Source organism: Lampris incognitus, chromosome 12, assembly GCF_029633865.1.
Source record: "Lampris incognitus isolate fLamInc1 chromosome 12, fLamInc1.hap2, whole genome shotgun sequence".
Taxonomy (NCBI): domain Eukaryota; kingdom Metazoa; phylum Chordata; class Actinopteri; order Lampriformes; family Lampridae; genus Lampris; species Lampris incognitus.
The window spans coordinates 24,596,667-24,622,423 of NC_079222.1; the positions used below are offsets into that span (position 1 = coordinate 24,596,667).

The window sequence follows — 25,757 nt, forward strand, 5'->3', positions numbered from 1 at the left end:
AGGACTAGGAGAGGTTACAAACATAACATGGGAGCCATTCACACCATTTAGCTGTGTGCGCAAACCAACTCTCACACACATACACTCAACCAGACCGTATCGCACACAGCCTGTGTGTGTGTGTGTGTGTGTGTGTGTGTGTGTGTGTGTGTGTGTGTGTGAGGGAGAGAGAGAGCGAGAGAGAGAGTCTTAAAAGGCCTATTTACCTGGTGCCCAGGGGCTTCTCTTCCAGTTCATGTGGTTTGAAGAACCACTTCCCAATCCTTAGGAAGTCCTTGTCCATCAAGCACCTGAGATAAAGTCATATCAAGAGTGGAAGAGAGTATATAGAGAAAGGAATAGAGAAAGAAAAAAGACATTGATCATCACACAGTTGAAGAGAGTGAAATTAATTTAGCACCTCTCTAAATATGTATACCTAAATCTAAAAATATGAACACACAATATCAACAGACCAGACATTTATCAGCTTTAAAGGCATGGACCTTTGACATACTTTGGGCATACTGACACATTTAAACACCATGTCCATCCATCCATTACCCAAACCGCTTATCCTGCTCTCAGGGTCGCGCGGATGCTGGAGCCTATCCAGCAGTCATTGGGTGGCAGGCGGGGAGACAACCTGGACAGGCTGCCAGGCCATCACAGGGCCGACAAACGCACACACACACATTCACACCTAGGGAGAATTTAGTATGGCCGATTCACCTGACCTACATGTGTTACAACCCTAGTGCCATGTGTTGTGTATATTGTGTAATTTCCCTCTCCAGGTAATGCCCCTCCGCCTGTAGCGCTGCTGATGGGGCGCGGGTGATTTCAACCCCTCATCAGCTGGGTATATAACCTGGAGCGAGATGCCCAGCTGTGCCAGTGGGCCACTGTTGGCAGCCAGAGAGAGAGCTGTTGTGCTTACAGTCAATACTCCTTGAGGAGGAGGGTGAAAGCTGTGCTATTGTTTTTGTGTTTCTTTTTTTGGTCTTTTCTGAGTTATTTTGTTGTTTGTTACCTAATCCTGGTTAGTTAAGAGCCAGCGTCTTCAGTTGATCTTTTGCTGCATACTATATCAGCTTATGGTTACTATTAGTTTTGTTAACGCGTTTGTTTTACACTTGGTTCTGCCTCCCACCATTCTTATTCCCCCGGGATCTTTTTTTTCTCTTTGTTCCTTCCTCTCATCCCCCGGACCTTTAACGGGAAATGTAACAACATGTCTTTGGACTGTGGGAGGAAACCGGAGCACCCGAAGGAAACCCACGCAGACACGGGGAGAATATGCAAACTCCACACAGAGGACGACCCGGGGCGACCCCGAAAGTCGGGATACCCCGGGGCTCAAACCCAGGACCTTCTTGCTGTGAGGCGACCCTGCTAACCACTGCACCACCGTGCCAAACACCATGTCAAAACCTCAAATTCATTATGTTCACCAACTTCAGACATCTCCTAGGTTAGCTTGCCTTTCACATTAGATACTCATCAACTCTTTCAATTGTTTGACTTGTGTCAGTGTGTGTGTGTGTGTGTGTGTGTGTGTGTGTGTGTGTGTGTGTGTGTGTGTGTGTGTGTGTGTGTGTGTGTGTGTGTGTGTGTGTGTGTGTGTGCACTTAACTAGAGCCCCCAACCAGATCCTCTCACCTTGGTCAAGAAATTTAAAAGTGATTTGCTGAACTCCCTTCTGTTCAACCACAATCAGCAATCTGTGGTGAATCCAGCCAAACCATCTTTAGAAACTTTTACCCAGTCCTCTTTCTACCCCAGCTATGGCTGCTATTAACACTCGAGATTTCACAATGGCTGCATATACACCAGGTTTCTCCTTCCCCTTTTGTCCGCTCTCCTGGGATGTCATAATCCCCTATAATCCAGGGGATTCTTATCTTGTCCAAGAACTCACATCTCTTGCTAGCATTCAAGGTGTCACGGACCAGTGAAGGTTATTATAACCCTCACGACCATTAGTCGTGAGGGTTTCCTCGTACTGTCTTAGTGTAGTTCCTATTTGCAATTTGAACAGTTTTCAGTTATTTTAATATGCATCGCTCAGAAGTTAGCATACATCTTCAATCAGCTAGTTCAAATTCATATTCATGATAATGCTAAGAAAGGTCATTCTAAGTGCTGAATACCATTAAAGTGCCTGAATTTAATCAAAATTGAGTAACATCCTAGGGTTAATGAAGGGTTGGTTCATACCACTTCTTATCAGGTTATCTGATCAAAATGAATGCACACTGAGAGATTAATCAACGTAGCCTTCATTTCCACTTTTGGTTTGTGGGACCAGAGTTTGATGTTAAACAGTAACACTAATGGACAATAGAAGCCTATTATGATTAGATTAGATATTTAGATTAGATATTTTGTTATGATTAGATTAGATATTTTTCTTTCACAAACCTATAATAGAAGCCTGTTATGAACTTGACATCACTATCGTTTGCCCTGTTAGTACCTCCTTTGCTAGAGATTCCACATATCTCCTTCACAAATAACCTTTTACTGCCTGTTTTGCTCATAACCTGCAGACCCAACTATGGATCCTTACAAATCCAGGCTGAGAATACCCTTCAGTATTACTGCAAACTCAGACCTACAGCATAGGGTTGACACCAAGATACCAGATTATCCCTTCTGGTATCGTTTTGACCTAGGCCCACAATGGATTGCATTTATATAGCTGCAACCGTCACTCAATGAATGCCCCCCCCCCCCCATTTCCACACACACATACACACACTCATAGCACACCGACAGTGGTGTCAACCATGCAAGGTAACAACCAACTCATTGAGGGCAGTTAGGAGTTAAGTGTGTTACTCAATGACACTTCAACATTTTTGCAAGGTGGAGCTGAAGTTCAAACCAGCAACCTTCAAATTACCAGATGACCTGCTCTACCCACATGCCACTGCCTCCCCAACAACCTCTCTAGGTAGCTTGCAGTCAAGATTGGGCAGCATGGTGGCCCCAGCGGTTAGTGCTATCGCCTCACAGCAAGAAGGTCCTGGGTTCAAACCCCGGGGCTGTCCAACCTTGGGGGTCGTCCCAGGTTGTCCTCTGTGTGGAGTTTGCATGTTCTCCCTGTGTCTGCGGTGGGTTTTCCCCGGGTGCTCCGGTTTCCCCCACCATCAAAAGAAACATGAATGTTAGGGTTTATACTCCTGTCTGTGCCCCTGACCAAGGCAATGGGAAAGGAACTGGAGTTGGTCCCTGGGCGTAGCATGAAGGCGGCTGCCCACTGCTCCTAGCTACACAGATCACAGCTAGGATGGGTTAATTTGCAGGAAATGAATTTCCCCAAGGGAACTAATAAAGAAAACTTAAAGATCGCAGCATATAGCTGACACATGCTTCTTCAGTTAACTTCTTTGATATCAAAGTATTAAATCACGATCAGGGGCTGACATTTAACTCCAGAGCAGCCAAAGATTGTTCAGCCTCTTTTCATTTACATTTTTATATCAGTTTTAATATAAGTATCTTGTCAACTTAAGGCATGCCGCTTTCATCAGTCTCTCCAAGATTAAACCGGTCTTTGCCAAAAGGGCCTGAAAGCTTTGGCGCACATTGCCAAAGGAGCACAGGCACAAGCAATTTAAAAACCCTTATATCTTTTCCATTTCTATTGTTGATTATTATTATCGAATGTTTACTTGATCCCATTTCATGTGTTTGCTAAATGAACTGTTTCCTTATTTAAAATGCCTGTTGTAACACTCATTTGCAAAAGGACTGCAATAACAACATTAACATAAAATTCATCTAAAATATTCTTTGTAATGTGCCTCATTATGCACCATTGTTATTATACAATTATTTATGAACTGACAATATAATGAAATAACTATTGAAACTGCGACTACTATTTTTACTACTTCCAGTTCTACAACAACAAAAACAGCAACTACTACTTCTACTACTACTACTACTACTATTACTACTACTACTATTGCTAGCATCATAATAGTGAAACAAATACATTGCAAAAGTGAATTGCTTTAGGGCCTGTATGAAATGAAAGAGTAAAAGAAGTCCCTTCTGTGTTGGAACAGAGAATGATAGGAGGAGTTAGCTTCAAGGTAATGGGAAGGTTAATTTAGCCTGCCCCCTATGATGATCATTGATGCTTAACTTAATAAAGAGCAAATATGTGCTGCTTCATTAAACAGATGGGCTCTGACTCAGAAAAGAGAGCAGTGGGTACTTGAGCCACTGATTCAGAACTCAGATTATAATTTCATTAGGGTGAGGCAGCGAGAAGATATTCTTTTGTCTCTGGGGTGTGCTAATTTACCTTGGTGCATAAAATTTAGGATTAATGCAGTCGATCAAAAAAAAAAAACTTCACCAACCTTGACAGTTTCTTGGTGTGCAGTTTATGTCTTTGGGTGTATTTGCTTGGTAATTATTTTCATTTTTGTTTGTGTAAGATTAACATGAAGTGAAAACATGAAAGATGAAAAATGAAAAAATAATAAACTAAAGTGTTTACTATAAAATAGCCATAGGTTATGGTTCCAGGTTTGAAGCTCAAATGGGAATGTTCTTTTTTTTGGCTGCTCCCGTTAAGGGTCGCCACAGGGGATCATCCGTTTCCACCTCTTCCTGTCCTCTGTATCTTCCTCTGTCACACCAACCACTTGCATGTCCTCCCTCACCACATCCATAAACCTCTACTTTGACCTTCCTTTTTTTTCTCTTCCCTGGCAGCTCCATCTTCAGCATCCTTCTCCCAACATAACTGGCATCTCTCTGCACATGTCCAAACCATCTAAATCTCACCTTTCTTACTTTGTCTCCAAACCATCCAACCTGAGCTGTCCCTCTTGATATACTCATTCCTAATCCTGTACATCTTCATCACTCCCAGCAAAAATCTTAGCATCTTAAACTCTACCACCTCCAGCTTCACCTCCTGTCTTTTCATCAGTGCCAGGGTCTCCAAACCATACAGCATAGTTGGTCTCACTACCATCTTGTAAACCGCCCCTTTAACTCTTGCTGGTACATTATTTTACATTTTTCATATACATATAAAAAGTAGAATATACCTTCAAATGCAATTAAATGCATATGCCCTGGCTCTCTCAGCTCTTAAAACTCTTTATAAGAATAAATAAATAATAACAGAAACAATGAATCAGAAATCGGAAATCCCACAAAATAATAAATCAATGGCCATTCTGCTGCGTACCATCTTCTGTTGTAGAAACCCCAAAAACTGGCAGAAGGAGTACTTTGGTGTACAGATGGATGTCATGAGGGTGAGTCAGTTGGTCATCTTAGAAGAAAGTGATTCTATTCCATCTGGCAAGAAGGTTGAGCCACAAACGGAGTTTGGCATGCTTGAACTGTCTGGGGAGAAGGATGTCAGCATTGATGGGACAGAAGGAGTTATAGATAGCAAGCAAAAGATAAAGGCTTGCCCTTGGGGAATGACGTGTAGGGCAAAGTTGAGGTGGCCTAGAAGGGAGAGAATTTGCATTTGTTGCATCAAGGGGCAAGGAGGAAATTGGAGATCAGAAAGCTGATTCGGTTGAGTTTTTGACTGGGAGTGGAGCCTGGATCAGATTTGTGTCAAGACTGATTTCGAGGAATTTGAGGGATGTGGATGTGCCCTCTGTTTTCTCTGCAGACAGTGGAACCCCGAGGTCAGAGAAAACTGAAGTTGGAGTGACCAGACCGGAAGCATGTGGCAATGAGGAAGGGGAAACTGATGAGGAATTCATTCAAGAGATGGACAAGGAACACAATCTACTTGTTAGACAAGATAGAGCAGAGGCCTTCAGACAGGGTGTCACAGAGTTAAAGGGTGCTTTTGCAACTGAAATTGAGCCCAAGCGGACATTGAAGAATCACCACAAGTCAGGGTAGATAGGGAGAACTTTGAAAGTGCTGGTGATGTCTGCTTTTGAGAGCCATGACCCTCCACTACCAAGTTTGATGAGGGTGATGGCAAGGTTAATGGTGGTGTGGTGAAGGGCGAAGTCTTTGTTTGGAATCAAAGAAGAATAGCAGATGAAAGAGTAAGGATGATGAAGGATTAGCTGTAGACAAGGGGAAGTTGAATGGGTTGAGAGGAACGACTGGAGTTAAGTATGGAAGCAACTTCCTGCTGCAAGGGCTGTGGAGGAAAGCTGGGTGCCGGCATCCCGGTGCCGATGGCTCCAGCTGACATGAGCTGCAGAGACTGGTGAAGAATGGGAGACAGAAGTTCCTGGCATCCTGGTGCCAGGAGCCCTGGGTGAAGCAAGCTGTTGTGAGTGCTGGACGTGGACAGCAGAGGGCACTGGCATCCCGGTGCCAAATGCCCCGGCTAAAGCCAGCTGATGTGGTTGCTGGAAGTGGATGGCTGCGGGTGCTAGCAACCCGGTGCCAGAAGCCCCGGTTCAGGCAGACTGAGTACTTGAGGGGGGCAGCTGGGGGCAATGGCATCCCAGTACCAAATGCCTTGACTAAAGTGTGCTGCTGTGGTTGCTGAAAGTGGACTGGTGGAGATGCTGGCATGCCAGTGCCAGGAACCCCGATTGAGGCAAGCTGATGTGAGTACAGATACTCAGCTGTATGTGCCTATAAGGGCTAATAATTATACTCAAATGACTAATTTAAAGCCCTACTTGGCTGCTGTGAAAAATTGGATGTCACTAATGTTCCTGCTTTTAAATTCGGATAAAACTGAGATGCTGGTTGTTAGCCCTGATAGATAAAGACACCAATTTACATTTGATCCAGGCCTTTCCTTTATTCAGCACATTAACGAAATCACCAAGATTGCCTTTTTTGACCTATGTAACATAGCTAAAATTTGGTCTTCCCTGCCAATGGCTGATGGACAGACTCTAATACATTAATTAGTTTCATCCAGATCTGATTACTGTAATGTTCTGTTTTCAGGTCTGCCACGTGTTAGTACTTAAAGTCTTCAGATGGTTCAAATTTCTGTGGCTAGAATCAGAACTAAAACTAGAAAATTTGATTATATTACACAAATTCTTGCCTCCCTTCATTAGATTCCTATCCATGTTAGGTCAGATTTCAAAGTGCTTCTGCTGACTTACAAAATCCTAAATTGGCTTGCCCCATCATACCTGTGTGCTGTCATATATAGTTGTTGATTTTTTTATATATATATTCTTTTATGCTCTTTGTGTAAAGCAAATTCCCCAAGGCACAATAAAGTTTCATTCATTCATTGATTCTCTTTTTAAAAAGGTGTAGGTTGATTGCCTCGCGTGTCTAGCCTTGTACATTTGATTGTACTATGACTGCTGTATTTTTAGTGAGTTTGAGGGTGCACCGATAGCCATAACATACCTTGAAAATTCAGTATTCAGATAGGATACTTGTTGGTCAGTCCCAAATTTTTTTTCTTTTGTAATCTGGATAACTTTCCTCCCAGATAACCAACAAATAGGGTTAGCCTACAAAATTCGCATGAACAAGGTGGCCTGGGATGGAGTCAATTCCCAGCCCGAATTATTGTTTCAGTCCAACTGTCAGCAAGCATCAACTCAGTCTCTTTCATGGTCCATATCCCACCAGTTCATCTCTCTGCAACATTCAAGACTACTATAGTTCACCATCTCTCAGCCTACCTCCCCCATCAGCGAGGATAAGCAACAAGAAAGGATGAGGCATTCAAGAACATTCCATCACTGTCGCTGCAGTTCTATGACTGCATCACCTATGAGAATGACTCCAGCCTCCCACCTCACAACTCGTAGCCGGTTGCAGCAATGAGTGACACTTACTGGTGAACATGTCGCTTATTTTGCAGCATTTAGCTGCATCTGTGACAGCCTTCTCTCTTTTTTATTCTCCTCCTCTCTGCTCCACCTTTCCTATTCTTCTGACTGTCCATTTTGCCGGATGACTTGTCTAAAATGTTATCGGTACAGAAGCAACTCGACGGTTGCTATGTGCGGAGCCGAGAGATGTGACGATGTCATTTTTTGGCATATGCACCCTCGCACCAGGGACACTGCGGCAAGAGAGGGTTGCGCCATCCGATGCATGGATTCTGAGAGGTCCATCAACTCATTCCTGCTTGCTATATTATTGCTGGTCAAGCTGACTGGCAGGCCAAAACGAACCTCAGGCAACCCACTGGACGGACTGTCCACATATGCTTGCTGGACTCAATCACTTCCTGGATGGGTTTTGAACTACAGAGAGTGGGGTCTCAGGGACGGAGGCGGCAGGGGAAGTTTTTGGCTTCTGCTACTGGGCCTGTTGGCGTGCGCTGGTGGAAACTTTGAATGTGATCATCCTGATTTCGCCCGAATAGATCATCGTCTGATGGGAATGATGAGATGACATCCATACTCAATATTAGGTAAGTGGATGGATAATGTTGCTTGTATGATGAAGTAGTAACTCAATTGTTTGATGGTGCTTGAGGCAATGTTGAGCGATCTTGGTTCTGGTGCAGAATATGAGAGCGGAAGAGGGGCAGAGGGTTAGGTGGGTTTTTATAGGAGTGTCAGAAGCGACGCGGTTGAGGTGTGGTCCTGCTCCTGAAACTTCGCTAGATCATCTTCACTATACAGTGCCTTGCAAAAGTATTCAACCCCCTTGACAGTCATCACTAATTTCTGGATTATAAAAGATAGTCACACATCTGTTCCCGAACAATATTATTTTTGTGAACCCACAAGCTCTAACGCCATGTTTCCAAAGCCAAAATAAGTTATGTTTCGCTGACTTTTTTTGAAATAAATTAAAAACGAAAATATCGTGCTTGCATAAGTATTCAACCCCAACATATCAATACTTTGTAGAGTACGCTTTTGCTGGAATAGCAGCCATGATTCTCTTGGGGTAAGTATGTACAAGCTTTGCACATTCTTCTGGAGTAATTTTTGCCCATTCTTCATGGCAGAATTTGCACAGGTCTTGCATGTTGGTTGGATGACGCCTCTGGACTGCAATTTTCAGTTTGTGCCACAGATTTTCAATGGGGTTGAGGTCTGGACTTTGACTTGGCCACTCTGAAACGTTCATCTTTTGTTGCTGAGCCACGCCATTGTTGCTTTAGCCTGGTGCTTAGTATCACTGTCCTGTTGGAAGGTGAACCTTCTCTCAAGCTTCGGTTTTATGGCAGACTGCAACAGGTTTTCTTCCAGTATTTCCTTGTATTTAGCTCCATCCATTCTTCCCTCAATTTCAACAATGTTCCCAGTGCCTGCAGATCAAAAGCAACCCCATACATAGCATTATGCTGCCTCTGCCATGTTTCACTATAGGGAGGGTGATTTTTTTTTAGGGCATGAGCAGTGTTAGGTTTGTGCCACACATGATGCTTTGAGTTTCGGCCTAAAAGCTCAACTTTCATCTCATCTGACCACAAAACCTTTTCCAACATCCTAACTGGGTCTCTCTCATGCTTGGTAGCAAACGCCAAGCATGCTTTTATATGCATATTTTTGAACAGTTCTTCCCATCCTCCCATACAGGCCAGCTTTATGGAGAGCCCGTGATATGGTTGACTCATGCACATTTACTCCAGTTTCAGCCACTGACCTCTGGAGCTCATTCAAAGTGATTGCAGGATCATCTGTCGCTTTCCTCACCAGCCCACATCTTTCTCGGACACTTAGCTTTGAGGGACGGCCTGTCCTACAAGGCGTCTGGGCGGTGTGGTACAGCTTCTACTTTCTGACAATGGATCCAACAGTGTTTCCTGGGACATCCAAACACTTGGATACTGTTTTGTATCCCTTTCCCACCTTCTGCATTTTAACCACTTTGTCTCTTACTTCAGTATTCTGCTCCTTTGTCTTTGTTTTCTGATGGCCTTCACACCTTGCTAATAAACTTTACACAGAGAGCTTTTTATACTCATAAACGAGACCGTTGTGTTAATATCTTACCAGTGCACACTAATTATGTCAAATTGTGTTAACCTAAGTTTGTTTTAGTAACAATTTGTCATTTGTGTAAACTTGGGAGCTTTCAGAGCACAAGAGGTTGAATACTTATGTCAGCACTATATTTTAGTTTTTGATTTATTGATAAAAAAATCAGTGAAACACAACTTATTTTGGCTTTGGGAACATGCTGTTAGAGTTTATGGATTCACAAAAATGATATTGTTCAGGAACAGATGTGTGAGTATCTTTTATAATCCAGAAATTAGTGATGACTGTCAAGGGGGTTGAATAATTTTGCAAGGCACTGTACATTGCTGTTTGGTTTGTGCAATTCTTCCTCACATACCATACAAGTAATGGCATAGTGAATACACAAAAGTGTTATGATAATTGGATAACCATGACCTGGATGAATGAGAACATTCACAGACATGAATGAGAACATTCACAGATATGATAATGATGTTTTTGTTTTTTTTACCTTTCCAACAGGTTATGAATAGCCTTGAATAGGAGGGTCCTACACTCGTAGGACAGTCCACACTCCCAAAGTCCCTCCTCGGCCACTGGAAGAGAAAGACAGAAAATGGTAGGGGAATGAAAAATCGACAATTCAAAAAAAAAAAGAAAAAAAAGTTTCAAATTTAAACAAAAAATAAATATCATCGCTCCAAATTCTTAATGTATTTTGAGTTGGAGTCTGACAGAAACAATTTTCAGCCTGAATATGCCCAGAACATGATTCAGCACACACGTTACACCCAATAAGCATTGATACGGTAGCACTTACGCAGGTAAAAAACTGCACGTGTAAAGACGAGTGAATGGGAAGATCACCAAACGTATTACACAACAGTGATTCGTGTCTGCCTGTGTGTGTTAATGTGTGTTTTTGTACAAAGGATGCTGTGCCCTACAGCTGTCAGGCTGGTTGCAGCAGTAGCCCATTAAGAGAGAAGAGGAGGGGGAGACTTAGAGAAAAAGTGGTTAGACCAACAGCATTCAGCCGTAGATTTCCACGTCAGCAGCCAGTTTAAATGTAACTTTTGTGAGGTTTTGTGCATAATTATGCACCTTGCTAATTTCTTTAACCCTAAAAAAATGCCCCCCCCCCAAACACACACAAATAAATACACAGTGTTTAACAGCGTTGCCCTTTGTTCTTTCCCATACCTGCAGGGCTGCTGGGAGAACTGGAAGGATTGTGGGTGGGCGTTGTGTTTGCTTATAGGGTGACAGCAAACAAAACAAGCATCGCACAAATACACAAGGAAGAAAAGGAGGAGAGAGAGAGAGAGACACCGACAGATTGCCTGGGGGATGGGTGGTTTTAAACCCATTAGAGACTTTCCGTTTTCCTTTCTTTCCCCCCCCCCTTCTCCATTTCCCCCATTTCATGTGTGCATTTTTTTTTGGGGGGGGTCTAGTTTTTCATATTCCTCTCTTGCTTTGTTGTTATTTGTTTTTTTTTTCTTCTTTCTTTCTTTCTTCACAACAGAGTGAATGAAATTTCCTTACTCGCCAGAATTACCCTGTAACTATGGCAACGCTGGCGGTGAGAACATGGCGCCCCAGCATTCCGTTTCAGTACTGGTCCCTCCCGCTCCTTCACCCCCCTCCTTCTCCTCCTTCCTCTGTTCTACTGCTTCCAACCCCCCCCCCCCCATTTACTCCTGCTTCGGGGCTCAGACAGAAAGCTAGTTCAAGCCAGCTATTCTCCATTCTCCTGGAGAGAGTGAGTGGGAGAGAGAGAGAGAGACAGAGACAGAGAGAGTGAGAGAGAGTGAGAGAGAGAGTGAGTGAGAGTGAGAGTGAGAGTGAGAGTGAGATAGAGACAGAGCGAGAGGAAAAAAGGAGAGAAAGACAGAGTACCATGAAAAGAATGCCAAGTCTCCAGCAAGTCCTGCTTATTAGCTCTCTCTCTCTCTCTTGCTCACTGCCTCCATCAATCTCTCTCTCCTTTTTTTTTTCTTCCAAATTTCCTTTTTTTTCCCCACTCTGTCGATTCTCCACCAGTTCATCTCCATGTACTATGTACACCGCCCATGTCCAGCACCACATGGGTCCCCTTCCCGCCTTACGTTGAAACTGCGTCACACCGGCGCGAGGCTCTCTCTGACGTCACACGCCAGCTAGACAATTGCGAAACAAAACCATAAAAAAAAGGCACCGAACTGAACATCTGAAGGGCACAAAGAGAAATAAAACTAAAGCGGTAGCGCTGATTCGCTCTGCTGTCACTCTGGTTCCCCGTTCTTAATCCTCGGTGTGACTCCGTCGCTCCGAAGAGAGCAGGTGTAAAGTGATAAGCGTTGAGATTTTACAATACACACACACACACACACACACACACACACACACACACACACACACACACACACACACACACACACACACACACACACACACACACACACACACACACACACACACACACAGCAGAAACAGGAAATGCGTATTTAGATAACAGGTCCCCAAACATGGGGAAGCAGATGGATTGCATTAGAGCCAAAATGTTTCGATGGTTGCCACCGAGGAGGCAACCTCACTGCACCTTATCAAAACAAGGTGTGACATGCCCTTTGGAAAGATGGGGCTACACACACACACACACACACACACACACACACACACACACACACACACACACAAGCAAACACACATTCAGAAATAAATAGCATTAAATACCATGATCTGAGAGAATTAATTAATAACAACTTTACAAAGACCTGTGGGGCTTGTACATACTTGGGAGATACAGGCCCATCCATAGAGCAAACAGGCAGACTGCAACCCTGTTGTGACCTCTTACTGCCTGCTAATCCACTTCAAGTCAATAATACGTAAAAGTACACGGATACACAGTACTGTACAATGAAAAACATCAACGCAATCTGCTCTAGAGAGCAGAGAAGCCTCCACTGAAATACACAAGACCATTTTGGCAGGTTTCTGAGCTGCTTCTCGGAGGTGTGGGAAGGCATCATCCATCCATCCATTATCCAAGCCCCTCCCTTATCCCTGCTCATCCCGGGGATGCTGGAGCCTATCCCAGCAGTCACTGGGCGGCATGCGGGGAGACACCCTGGACGGGCCGCCAGTCCATCACAGGGCCGACCCCCACACACACACACACACACACACACACACACACACACACACACACACACACACACACAGGGACAATTGAGTATGGCCGATTCACCTGACCTACATGTCTTTGGGCTGTGGGAGGAACCCGGAGCACCCGGAGGAAACCCACACAGACACGGGGAGAACATGCAAACTCCAAACAGAGGATGACCCGGGACGACCCCCAAGGTTGGACTACTCCGGGGCTCGAACCCAGGACCTTCTTGCTGTGAGGCAACCGCACTAACCACTGCGCCACCATGCCACCTGAAGGCCTCATAATCCAATCAGTAAATGTAATTCAAGGAGCTGCATTTTGTCTTACGGATTTTAAATGGATAACGATGTGAACATTCAACCGCAGGGATTTTGGTTGAATAAACCTGATCCATGAATCTGATCAATGAATCATGTTTGGCATTTATCCCGAAAACTGGAAGATGCTAAAATAATATGCACTGCAGTGACAACGATTGTGTGAGGTCAGAGTTCACTGATGTAAAAACTGTGTTGTTTCTAACGGCTTAAGTTAGAATATATAACAGTAAATAATGTAAAACAGAGTTTGCTGTTGGTGTACCCATCTTGTTAAACAAAAGTTAGAGCAGCTAAAATAAAACATCATCATGGCTCCAGTGAAGAAGACATTTTACTGGTCCATTCAATGTTCGGGACTCTAAACAGAATGGCCAAAAAAAATGCACATGTGCTCACTTGTGCATGTGTGTAGGCATGCAAGGTTCTAGTGTGTGTGTGTGTGTGTGTGTGTGTGTGCACGCGTGCGCATTTGCTTTTGCACTTGGGTTGTGCAGAGCAAAGACACTGAACGTGACTCAGAATTGAATACAGGAATTGAATATAAGTGTGCATGTCTGTGTCCACACATCCCCAAGTGTGCAGTTGCGAGTGTTTGCTTAACTCTATATGTGTGTTAAGTGTCTGACAGGGCTGCACGATATATTGTCCCAGCATCGTCATCGCGATGTCCAAATGCTCAACCGTCCCATCGCAGGATGCGCGGTGTGAAGTAAGACAAATTAACACCAACTCCTCATGCTACAACTTTCTGCAGCTTGATGCAAAAGGAAAACGTTCTCATTTTCCATGACTAACCTACAAGAGGAGTCTATCTGGTATAATTTACTCCGAGTTAAGGGTTCTTGGATACACAATGTTTGTTGCTCGTGAGGCTCTGCATGCACAGCAGACAACCAATCGCAATCATCCTGATCAGTTTATCAAACAAACAAAGCAGCCAATGACCACCACCCGAAAATGGGCGAGGGACAGGAGAAAAATGCTGAAAAGGAAGATTTGGTCGCCACAAGCAAAGAACATCCGTTGCATGGATTTTTCAAATTTCAAATTATCTCTAAGACCAGGTGTTTTGTTTTTTTTCTCTCTTTCTCGCTCATTGTTTTTCTTTTAGTGAAGTCCAGACAGCATATTGTGAAGTTTGGACCATGTGCATTTTGGAGCGTTTAACCCATATCAGGATGTGTGGCTGTCCGCTGGTGGTCCTGTCTGCTGTGGGGCCAGGCGGGAGGATATACAAGTTCCCAGCTCTCACGGTAGGACGGTCACATACTACTACTCTTCAGCACATACATGACATAGATACACTAAATATGCTAAACAAATACATAAATAAATAAACAAATAATAAATATAATTAAAAATGATAAAATAAAATAATCAAAATAAATAAATAAAGCAATAAATAAATAATAAATAATAAATATAATTAAAAATGATACAAAATAATTTAAATAAATAAAACAATAAATAAATAATAACTATAATTAAAAATGATACAAAAAGAATTTAAATAATTTAAAATGATAAAAATAGTTAAAATAAATACATAAAAATAAATAAATACGTAAATACACTACTCTTCAGCAAAAACCAAAATCTCTAAATTTCATTTTTCTTTATTATTATTTTTATTTTCTATGCAGATGCACTCCCCTAAAAAATCACAATCTTTCCACAATGATTAATGCTTTCCAGACAGAGCTATTCAAGTCATCTGATGAAAGAAAGTTCCTGTTATATACATATACACATACATACATACATACATACATACACACACACACACACACACACACACACACACACACACACACACACACATATATATATAAAGCAATGTGAGTTTTTTTCCCCAATACCTTCCAGCCCTAGTGTCAAAGTGTTCACACTGGCTTCAGCACAAATACATGTTTATTTCATGTATGCCCCCACTTCCCCCTCTCCTTCCCACAATGCTCCTTAACTGCTCCTGCCACCCTAAACACAAACAAGCTGTGATGGAACTGGGTCGCTGCTACCACTCTGTATTTATTATCCCTCGCGACCTATCCCATTATCTTTATCTACTCCTCCTCCTATTCTTTTGCATCCCCATCTGTCTCCCCTTTCTACATTTCCCTACCCTGCTCCTTCTTTTTATATCTCCCTATCGCTTATAACTCTCTCATTCTATCTTCATCTCCTCTTTGTCCATGCAATAGCTCCCTCTTCCCCTCTCTCTCCATCCTCTCTCCCCCTCTCTCTCTCTCCATTACCTGCCCAAGCTAAGGTTATGTCAGCCTCGCACCACTAGAGGGAGTGCCCATGCCCTGCTAGCAAATATAGAGATGCGATTGATCTAAGAGAGAAGGAAAGGGTGGGAGCTGAGATGTGGCAACCTTCATTCTCGCATACTTTGACCCTCCCACATACATCTCCTTACTCACTCCCCCTTTCTGTCTTTGTTGCCTTCTCTCGCTTGCTCTCGCTCTCTCTCCTCTCTCCCGCTCGCTCTCTCTCCCGCTCTCGCTCTCTCTCTCTCTCCCGCTCTCGCTCTCTCTCTCGCTCTCGTTTGCCTTTTGATGGAGGGTGAATTCTCTTTTGTTTGAATTGATGTAATGTAGTGACTGCTTGTAAAAATGGCGTCACTTTTGTTTTTGGATGAATAAAGAGTTGTTTTAATTCTCTCTCTCTCACACACACACACACACACACACACACACACACACACACACACACACACATACATTTGCTCATTTGTCTTGGATCAATAACACAGGCAGCCTTGGTGTACATACGGCTGTGTCTCCGCAGCGTGCAAGCGTGTGCATGAGTGTGAGTGCGTGCATGTGTGTCTGCGTGCGTGCGTGCATGTGTGGGAATGCTTAGTATTTGCGTGCGTGCGAGTGTGTGTGTGTGTGTGTGTGTGAGGGTGTTTGTGTGATTTACTAGACGCCCCAACGTCACTTTATTGATGCCCTTCCAAACTGCATGGCTGTGTAGAGGTTAACTTATTTGTGTATGACAGTATATATATCTGCACGTGCGCGTGCACGTGCAAGAATGAGAAATGGCTGACACGAAGACAAGAAAGGGATAGGCAGCAAAAAAAAAGACGGTGAAATCGAGATACTTGGACAAAGAGAAGCAGGAAATAGAAAGAGAGACAGAGAGGAGGAGAGAGGAGAAGAGAGAAGAAGGGAGCGCGAGACACACAGATAACAGAGAAATGCTAATATACCCTGTGAGGGTGTGTCAGTATGGGACACCTCGTTCACTAATGGGCCAGCAACGCCATTAGAGCAGATTACCAGGAGGGCTAATGGACCAGCATACAGTCTTTTTTATGTGTGTGTGTGTGTGTGTGTGCGTGAGAGAGCGCGAGAGAGACCGTGTGTGTGTGTGTGTGTGTGTGTGTGCGCGAGAGAGCGAGAGAGAGTCTGTGTCTGTGTGTGTGTGCGAGAGAGAGTCTCTGTGTCTGTGTGTGTGTGTGTGTGTGTGTGTTAGTATGTGGGTGTGTGTGTATGTGTGTGTGTGTGTGTGTGTGTGTGTATGTTTGTGTGTCCCCTCATCAAAGACAGTCTACACTACCAGGTGTGTAACGGTCTCCCTTTCAAGCCCATGAGTGGAACCTGTGCCTTGGCAATAAATGCAGTTTAAAGGCCCACGTCTGGCAGCGTGCCAGTCTCCTGCATCGGCGTCACACTGAGGTGCCAGCGGTGTTAAGGTGCAGCTGTAGGATGAGGAAATAACCAGCTTAATGTAATCCAAGAACACCAAAACACGTCTTCTGATTTTACAGAATGTGCACCCAAGTTTACGAGGATGCACATTCATCATCCATACACAACCTCGTAACCCCAACACTCCCCTCAACCGAAAACGCAGCTGGACTGACAGATTTTGGGAAGTGTAGGAAAAAATATGGTGACAACACAATATTTGGAGAATAAAAATAGACTGTAGGAAAAAAAAAGTGGAAACCATGTGAAGGAAAAAAAAAAGAATTTCTCTAATAAATTAAGATGTCAACAGGAAAATCTCCCCGATCTCTTGATGCGCATAAGGGCTCTACACACAAACACATTCCTGTTAAATTAAAAACTAATCTGTTTTTTAAGTTGCCACTTCAGTACTGTCTGATAGTCACATATGGTAACGATCATTTAAACTGTCACAAGTTGAGACATTTCTTTTTTCCTTTTTTTCTTTTTTTTGGGGGGGGGGTGGGGTTTCCCCTCTTTTTATCCCCAATTGTATCCAGCCATTTACCCTCCTCTTCCGAGCCGCCCGGGTCTCTGCTCCACCCCCTCTGCTGATCCTGGGAGGGCTGCAGACTACCACGTGCCTCCTCCCATACATGTGGAGTCGCCAGCCGCTTCTTTTCACCTGACAGTGAGGAGTTTCACCAGGGGGACGTAGCGTGTGGGAGGATCACGCTATTCCCCCCAGCCCCCCCCCCCCCCCGACCAGGCGCCCTGACCGACCAGAGGAGGCGCTAGTGCAGCGACCAGGACACATACCCACATCCAGATTCCCACGGTCAATTGTGTCTGTAGGGACGCCCGACCAAGCCGGAGACAACGGAATAGACCAGTAAGCTAACCAGACGCCCCAAATTGTGACAAATTTAAGAAAAATCGATGGTACATATACAGATGATCATGGTAAATAAATACGCTGTTTAATGATCATTTACCATAGTCCCCAAAACAACTGTCAGGAATTGTGAATAATTAATTTTGACCATTAGCTCATTTTTTTTCCAAGCTCAGCTGACTGCCAGAAAACACAAGTTGTGAAGCGTGAGCAAATATTGCGTGCTTCGTTAAAATACAACGTTAGGACGCCAGGGAGGGTGTGACCGGGACACATTCCCACATCCGGCTCCCCACCCGCAGACACGGCCAATTGTGTCTGTAGGGACGTCCGACCAAGCCAGAGGTAACACAGGGATTCGAACCGGCGATGCCCATGTTGGTAGGCAACGGAATGGACTGCCCCGCCACCCGGACGCCCTACTTGGTACCATTTGAGGAGTGATGAGGCCACGACAGATCTCACGCATGATAAATGCAGGATGAAGAGGCCCACCGTGGCCCAGACCTGCATGTGGCTGCAGGAGGACCAGCGTCACCGTGGCCACCACTGGTCTAACACGGGTGTGACGTGCAGGAGTCTGACCTCTGCGCGTTTGACTCAATCATTTATTTATCATTCATTTTCACCTACACCTTTAAATGTAATAACGTGACCTGTGCTGCTCAAAGATGCAAGTAATAAGCCCAGGGACAATTATATTCAAATGAACTGGGCAGGTGGGATTATAAGGGTGCTACCTGTGACTCCTATAGCACGTGTCTACATGTTAGCAAAACGGTTTTTGTCAGGTGCACATGAGGGAAGACGGATCAAAACCACATCCAGTCTTACAGCTAATGAGAAAAGAGGGATGCAGCCTCTGGATAGACAAAGCAACATGTAAACATCCTCCTCCTTGCTTGTGTGTATGTGTACATGCACACTTGTGTGTGCGTTAGTGTTTAAAGTACACAAGAGGCATGCAGTAGTATGCAGGGCTGGGGCTGGCATCCACCCACGGCCACGCACCTACCCTCTGCTGGTTGGCACCTCCATAACCCACTTTGCTTTTTAATTCCCAAAGGGAATAAACAAAGGAATTGACCTCGCCCCCCAAACTCTCTCCCCTGCTGCACAGGGAAACAGACACTCTCTCCATCTTTATCTTTTCTGTTTCTAATTCCCACTTAATTCCCACTCAGATCTCCCAACTTTTCATAGGAAGATGTCTGTGATTTCAGCATTAAAGCTTGGTGGGTCAATAGGCGTCCAGGTAGCGTGACGGTCTATTCCGTTGCCTAGCAACACGGGGATCGCTGGTTCGAATCCCCGTGTTACCTCCGGCTTGGTCAGGCGTCCCTACAGACACAATTGGCGGTGTCTGCGGGTGGGAAGCCGGATGTGGGTATGTGTCCTGGTCACTGCATTAGCGCCTCGTCTGGTCAGTCGGGGCGCCTGTTTGGGGGAGGGGGGTACGGGGAATAGCGTGATCCTCACACGCACTACGTCCCCTTGGCGAAACTCCTCACTGTCAGGTGAAAAGAAGCGGCTGGCAACGCCACATGTATCGGGGGAGGCATGTGGTAGTCTGCAACCCTCCCCGGATCGGCAGAGGGGGTGGAGCAGCGACTGAGAAATCTCGGAAGAGTGGGGTAACTGGCCAAGCACCAAGTACAATTGGGGAGAAAAAGGGGGGGAAACCCCCCCCCCAAAAAAAGCTTAGTGGGTGAATGGCTAATTTCTACTCTAAGTAAAGGATTTGTGTGTGTGTGTGTGTGTGTGTGTGTGTGTATCTGGTTGCGCGGGGCGACAAAGAGGAACCTCGTGTGAACGCAGAACTGAGCGACAGCTCACAAAATATGATGATAAAGTGAACGCCCAGCCCACTGGCCCAAAAGGAGGAAACCTTTCACATTTTTTTCGTGACTTTTTCCACTATTTTTGTAACTTATCAGCTGTGATTTGAGTGGCATGGGGGTTGCAAGGATGTCATAACTCATGATATCACAGAGGTTATCTGGGAACATCCTGCAAAGAAAGATCCCAGGGTTGGGATGTCCTGAGAAGATCTGGGAGCAGACACTGATACTTGAGGTCCACATCATATTGAACATATCACATCATGGCCTTCACTCTCTGCACTGCTCGCTGGCCACAGTCCTATTACACCTCCATCACACCTCTTAACACGGTGACCTTTTCCATCCCCAGCAATTATCTGTCTCCACCGGAGTCAACGGTGTGATGACCCACATGCCACCGGGCTAATTTACCGTATTATGACGTCATAGGCGCTGGTTAATACGCCATGCATATGCTGTATTGTCCTGGCACCGAGCCACGGTTAATGCAGCCAGGGCAGCCAAGCTACGAAGCCCTTACTTTTCCATGAAAAAGGAAAACAGATGCTCTCCGATTGGATTTCTGTGAAAAACAAAGAAAGGCATAACTCACGGTGCATTTCGCCGGTTGAAATCCAAGGCACTAGTCCCAAGACCTGGTCTTAACACTGTATCATGCTTCTGCTACGACGAATATGATATATATATATATATATATATATATATATATATATATATATATATATTATTTTATTTTGTTTGAGTTTAGAAATATAGAATTGCAGAAAGCAGACAAACTTTTTTTGCAGAATAAAAGCATGCATGTGGAACCACTAAGCTGAGCTCCAGCTAGATTTTGCAGATCCAAGAGCGCGACAGGTTTGGATTTAACTAGCTAGCCTCGCTCTTTACAGCTGAAAGCATCACAGAGCTTTGTCAGCCTTTTAATCGTGGACAAAGCCTAAAACATAACATTTGGCTAAGTAGGGGATAACATTTTCCTCATTACTGACTGTAGCGTGGTGTGTAATTTGCTTTGTAAACGGTGAGTATTTTTAGGTGAGTTTGTCCCGTCATCTCCTGTCCCGTACCCCCTCAGCAGCCGCATTGGGAGCGCTGCATTATTAAAGGACGGCACCGCTGCGTGTGAATGAACCCAAAGCAGAGCTGATGCCCTCACCATTGCCCTTACAATAGCTTGATAGGGGCGTCCCGGTGGCATAGCGGTCTATTCCGTTGCCTACCAACACGGGGATTGGCGGTTCGAATCCCCGTGTTACCTCCGGCTTGGTTGGGCGTCCCTACAGACACAAATGGCTGTGTTTGCGGGTGGGAAGCCGGGTGTGGATATGTGTCCTGGTCGCTGCACTAGTGCCTCCTCTGGTCGGTCGGGGTGCCTGTTCAGGGGGGGGATAGTGTGATGCTCCCATGCGCTACGTCCCCTTGGCGAAACTCCTCACTGTCAGGTGAGAAGAAGCGGCTGGCGACTCCTCATGTATTGGAGGAAGCATGTGATAGTCTGCAGCCCTCCTCCCGGATTTGCAGTGACCGGGACGGCTCGGAAGAGTGGGGTAATTGGCTAAGTACAATTGCGGAGAAAAAAGAGGGGAAACCCCCCCCCCCAAAAAAAAAATCAACAGCTTGATAGATATACATTAGATTGATGCCCCTTTCAGTTTAATGGCGAGGAGAGGAAAGCACATGGCCAGCATGAAAAAAAAATCTAATTTATGAGATTTTTTTTTTTTATTGGTTCGGATATGTCAGCAAATTTTAAAACTGGAAATGCTGACAAATGTAATCAATGTGGAAAAGAGTCAAGACCTTACACTTAAACAGTAATGTGTATCATGTACTGTGGCCACTGAACGGCCACGTTAACCATAGCTGCATGTGCATCTACTTGTGGCCGAAAACTCGCATGGATCCCTGTGTCCGTCTATGTGCCAATCTACGGGACGGTTAGCGGGTACAGTCATTCGGCATAATGTGTCCCAGCTCTGTTGTCTTTCCATTTTCTGGGGGTAATGGCAGTCCAGAAGTCAACGGCTAACAAAACAACCGCTATGCTAGAGTCATTTAGCGCAAAAAATTGGAAGGGATACGCTGAGCCAAATTTAATCACACGGCACGGCAGCTGATCTCCCCGGCCTTCACAGGCCTGAGAGAGTCACGGCTATGTTTGCATAGTGGCAGGTGCGCTCGCATGTCACCGAACTCAGCACCCCTGCAAACCGCAAACCCGAGGCGATCCGAGGACCTGCAATGCTATAAGGAGGCCCGGGGAGCGTGGAGGTGCTAATGCGGCTCCCTCGCATTATCATGTAAGGCGAAGAACACCGGCTGTAGAGCCATGGCTTTGAAAACCCCCTTAACCTTACCCCCCAACTTTGCACTGGGATGTGCAACAGTTACGGCAGCGGCAACAGCACAGCATGGCGCACAACCGTCCCGAGGCCTCGGGCGCAGACATAGAAGAAAAGTTTGGCAGCCATGCAAGCTCATAAGAGCTGTGTCCACAAAGACAAACCTCGTGGATACTGTGACCCAAGAGGGTCTCGAGTTTCCCTGGCAGACATCAGCGCAGCTGCCACACGGGATGCCCATCAAGTATCCCTCAGGTTCTACCCATGCAGCCTTTGCAACTTGGCAGCATCTTTTTTTGTGTGTGTGACTGTGATGGGTCCAATCATCAGTATTGGCTTCACTAAACAAACTCTTAAATCAGGTGGGAGTACCGCCGCATCAAACTTCAGCACATCAGCAGTGCTTCAGAAAAGACAGCCCCCCCCCCCGGTTCGGAATAACGGATAATTAAGGAGGAACAGAAAAGATGAGGTCAGGGGGACGGGGCGAAGGAAAGAGGGGAGCCCATAAATCGGCATATGCAAACAAAAGAGCCGTGAGGCAGGCACTGAAACCAAGGGAGCCCAAAAAAAAAAAAGATGAACAGAACCAGGAGCAGGAATGACAGCGAGGAGGAGGGGAAATGCAGAGATGAGGGGGGAAATCTGGAGTCAATTAGGGGAATGAGTTTGAGCACTTGCATAGTTCTGGGGGTGAGTCAGGCAGGAAAAAAAAGAAAAAAAAGAAAAAGGAGGGGACCATGGTGTAACTGTGTGGTGTGTTGTGTGTGTGTGTGTGTGTGTGTGTGTGTGTGTGTGTGTGTGTGTGTGTGTCTGTAAACACACCCAGACAGTCCAATACAAGCTGAGTACAGTATGTGCCTGCATGGTTACACATATAAAGGAATAAAAAGGCATGGTGGTGACTGTATGCACACATGTATTGTTTAACCCAGCACCTCCTTGTTCTCTCCTCCTTCACCTCTACAGCACAAGTCTGGCCCCGGAAAGTCACATATGCAACTAGACCAGCCACACCCCTTCTAAGTTAGGGGTCAAAGTGGAGGGTAGGAAGGGTTGGCTGGCGTCCATCCAGGCCATGTCAACACAACAAGCCCCAGGGCCTGGCCCCAATGGCTGCTCTACCTCCCTTCCACCACTCAACCCCCCCCCCTCCCCCCCCCCCCACTCCTCAACACACTGACTTTGTAGCACTGTGTTTGCTTTAGTTGGCTCTGATGATAGGGGAATTTCACTAGAAGAAGAAAAAAAACCCACACAACCAAGAACAGTGTGAGCACATGCAGTAGTAAATTACAGTACCAATCGGCCCTGGATGTGCTGTCTCAATTTAATACTCCGGTTTTCAGCTTTGATTGCCCCCAAGGTATGCAGATCACCATGTCTCAACTCCCAGATGTATGCATAACATTTTGATAACACCTAATTTTTGGATCAACTAGGAGTTAATTGGGAATGGATCAGGGGTTGGAGAAGACCAGAAGACCTATTTTAAGTCAGCGTACACTTGACAGATATTTAAAACACACACACACACACACACACACACACACACACACACACACACACACACACACACACACACACACACACACACACACACACACACACACACACAAACGATACACAATGGTCTTACAGGCTTAGATAAAAGATCAAGCTATGTCCTCCCTTGTGTCTTCTGCTGCTTATACATGTATTTAAATAAACGTGTGAAGTACCAGTGAAGGTAAGTCTGCACCCTGCCTTGATTTCTGCCAGGGCACCGACCAAGCTGCAAGGTGCAGGTACACAGACGCCCACCCATCCCAGCGATGAAGAGACGACACCTCTCTCTTCACCTGCAACTTGCACTTTCACCACAATCCCCCAGGTTCCCTAAGCATCCCCTCGTCCTGACAAAGCAAGACCATATTTCACTGTATTAATACAACACATTCATGTTTATTTATTTATTTTTTAATAAGTGTCTGTGGCCGCTGTCTTGCTACAGAGCTTGTCGGAGCGAGGGGGGGGGGTGATATGGACACTTGCAGCCTGGGGCACCTTCCCTGCCACCAGCCCCTGACACAGGGGTGAGGGTGGCGACACCGGGAAAAGACAGACAAATAAACATTAAGAAAGGGTGTGGGTATGAGGAGTGAGCCAATGTCTGGTCTCTGTGCGTGCGTGTGTTTGAGAGAAAGAGAGAGAGAGAGAGTAGCGAAAGACAAGTGCATGCGGAGCAAATGAAGTGCCTGTGTAATTCTCGGAGGATTCAACCACTCCACATGCAAGGAGGGATCTATTTCACAGGCACAGCTGTACATTACACACGCTCTGGGGGAGGCAGTCATTACACTGCACAAAGAAGAAGAAAAGGAGAGAAAAAAGGAAAAAACACAGACATGCATGAAACAAGAGGCAAAGTGGATGATTGAAAACAACAAGCAGGAATAAAAAAGGCATGACGCTGAACTACCAAGTTCAGGCAAGAGAGCGACGCGGATTAACTGTACACCAACTGTTCAAGCCTTGCACCTGATGCTACGGGTTGACTTGTCCACACGTACGCGGGCGTTTCTGAAAACGTCTTTTGGCCCTTCGCCCATGTGCGAACTTGCGTTTTACGTCACTGAAAACGGACCTTCTGGAAAACTCCACCAGATCTTCAGAAACCCCGTTTTCAGTGCTGACGTGTAGGCAGGGAAAACAGAGTTTTTGGCTTGTTGGCTTCCGATTGGCCAACATGGCTCTAGGGTTAGGGTTATATCGCCCCCTGCTGGTTTGGCATGCTCTTGACTCTTGACAGCGCATTCATTGTGTTGATTAGCATTTTTGTGTTTTCATTTGGACGGGGATTTTTTTAAACGGTTCTTGTGTGGACAGGATTTTTGTTTTTTTAAGAACAAAGAAGGAAAAACCCCGTTTTCAAAAATACCCGTGTATGACTGGACTTGGCAGAAACAAACTCCAGTACATCCAGAACCCCTGCCCATCCACTCCCGCTCCCGGGACAACATCACCCCTGTCCTTCAGAACCTCCACTGGCTCCCTGTTCCACGACGGATCCGATTCCAAGTCCTCCTCCTCACTCACAAAGCCCTCCATAACCAGGCTCCCTCCTACCTCACCAACCTGCTCCACTGCCATACTCCTTCCCGCAGCCAACTTCCGGTCTCCACCCCACAGGACCAACTACTGTACCGGGGGCGACAGAGCTTTCACCATAGCTGCCCCCTGCCTCTGGACCCCCTCCCCAAACACAGCAGAGACTGCACCCATCTGTCCATGTTCACATCACTAAACACAACTCGCCTCTTCAGAATTGCTTTTAATGTGTGATTAATGTTGTGTTTCTATTCTTTTATTCTTTTCTTTCTTTTGTCCTAGGTGCGACGTTAAACTGCACCCGTCGGGTCGTCGGCGACCAAACCGGCACCCCCGCTTCAACCCTTCGGTTGTTGTGAGGAGGGGGTCTGGACACCCAGCAGGACTAAAACCAAAACCCGTCAATGGGCGGACAAGTTCCTCTGTGAACCAACGGCCATCCATCCATACCCGGAGAGGAGATAGGGACCACCAGGTATGCCCCCTACTGAAACACAATGACGACTCAACCAAACTCAATCACCATTAACGGTGGAAGAGACTTGGTGAGGCATCAGCTGTGCTCCTACGAC

At 45.5% G+C, this 25,757-nt stretch overlaps 1 protein-coding gene across 1 annotated transcript in view; it reads right to left on the reverse strand.

Moving 5' to 3' along the window:
- Positions 1-25,185, reverse strand: part of LOC130121578 (mediator of RNA polymerase II transcription subunit 13-like) — an 89,773-nt gene extending 64,588 nt beyond the window's left edge. The window contains exons 1-3 of the mRNA XM_056290424.1: positions 25,047-25,185; positions 10,360-10,444; positions 207-290 (exon numbers count right to left, since the gene is read on the reverse strand). Coding sequence (XP_056146399.1) covers positions 207-290; positions 10,360-10,444; positions 25,047-25,185 — 308 coding nt within the window. The remainder of the gene's footprint in view (positions 1-206; positions 291-10,359; positions 10,445-25,046) is intronic.
- Between the last annotated feature and the right edge of the window lie 572 nt (positions 25,186-25,757).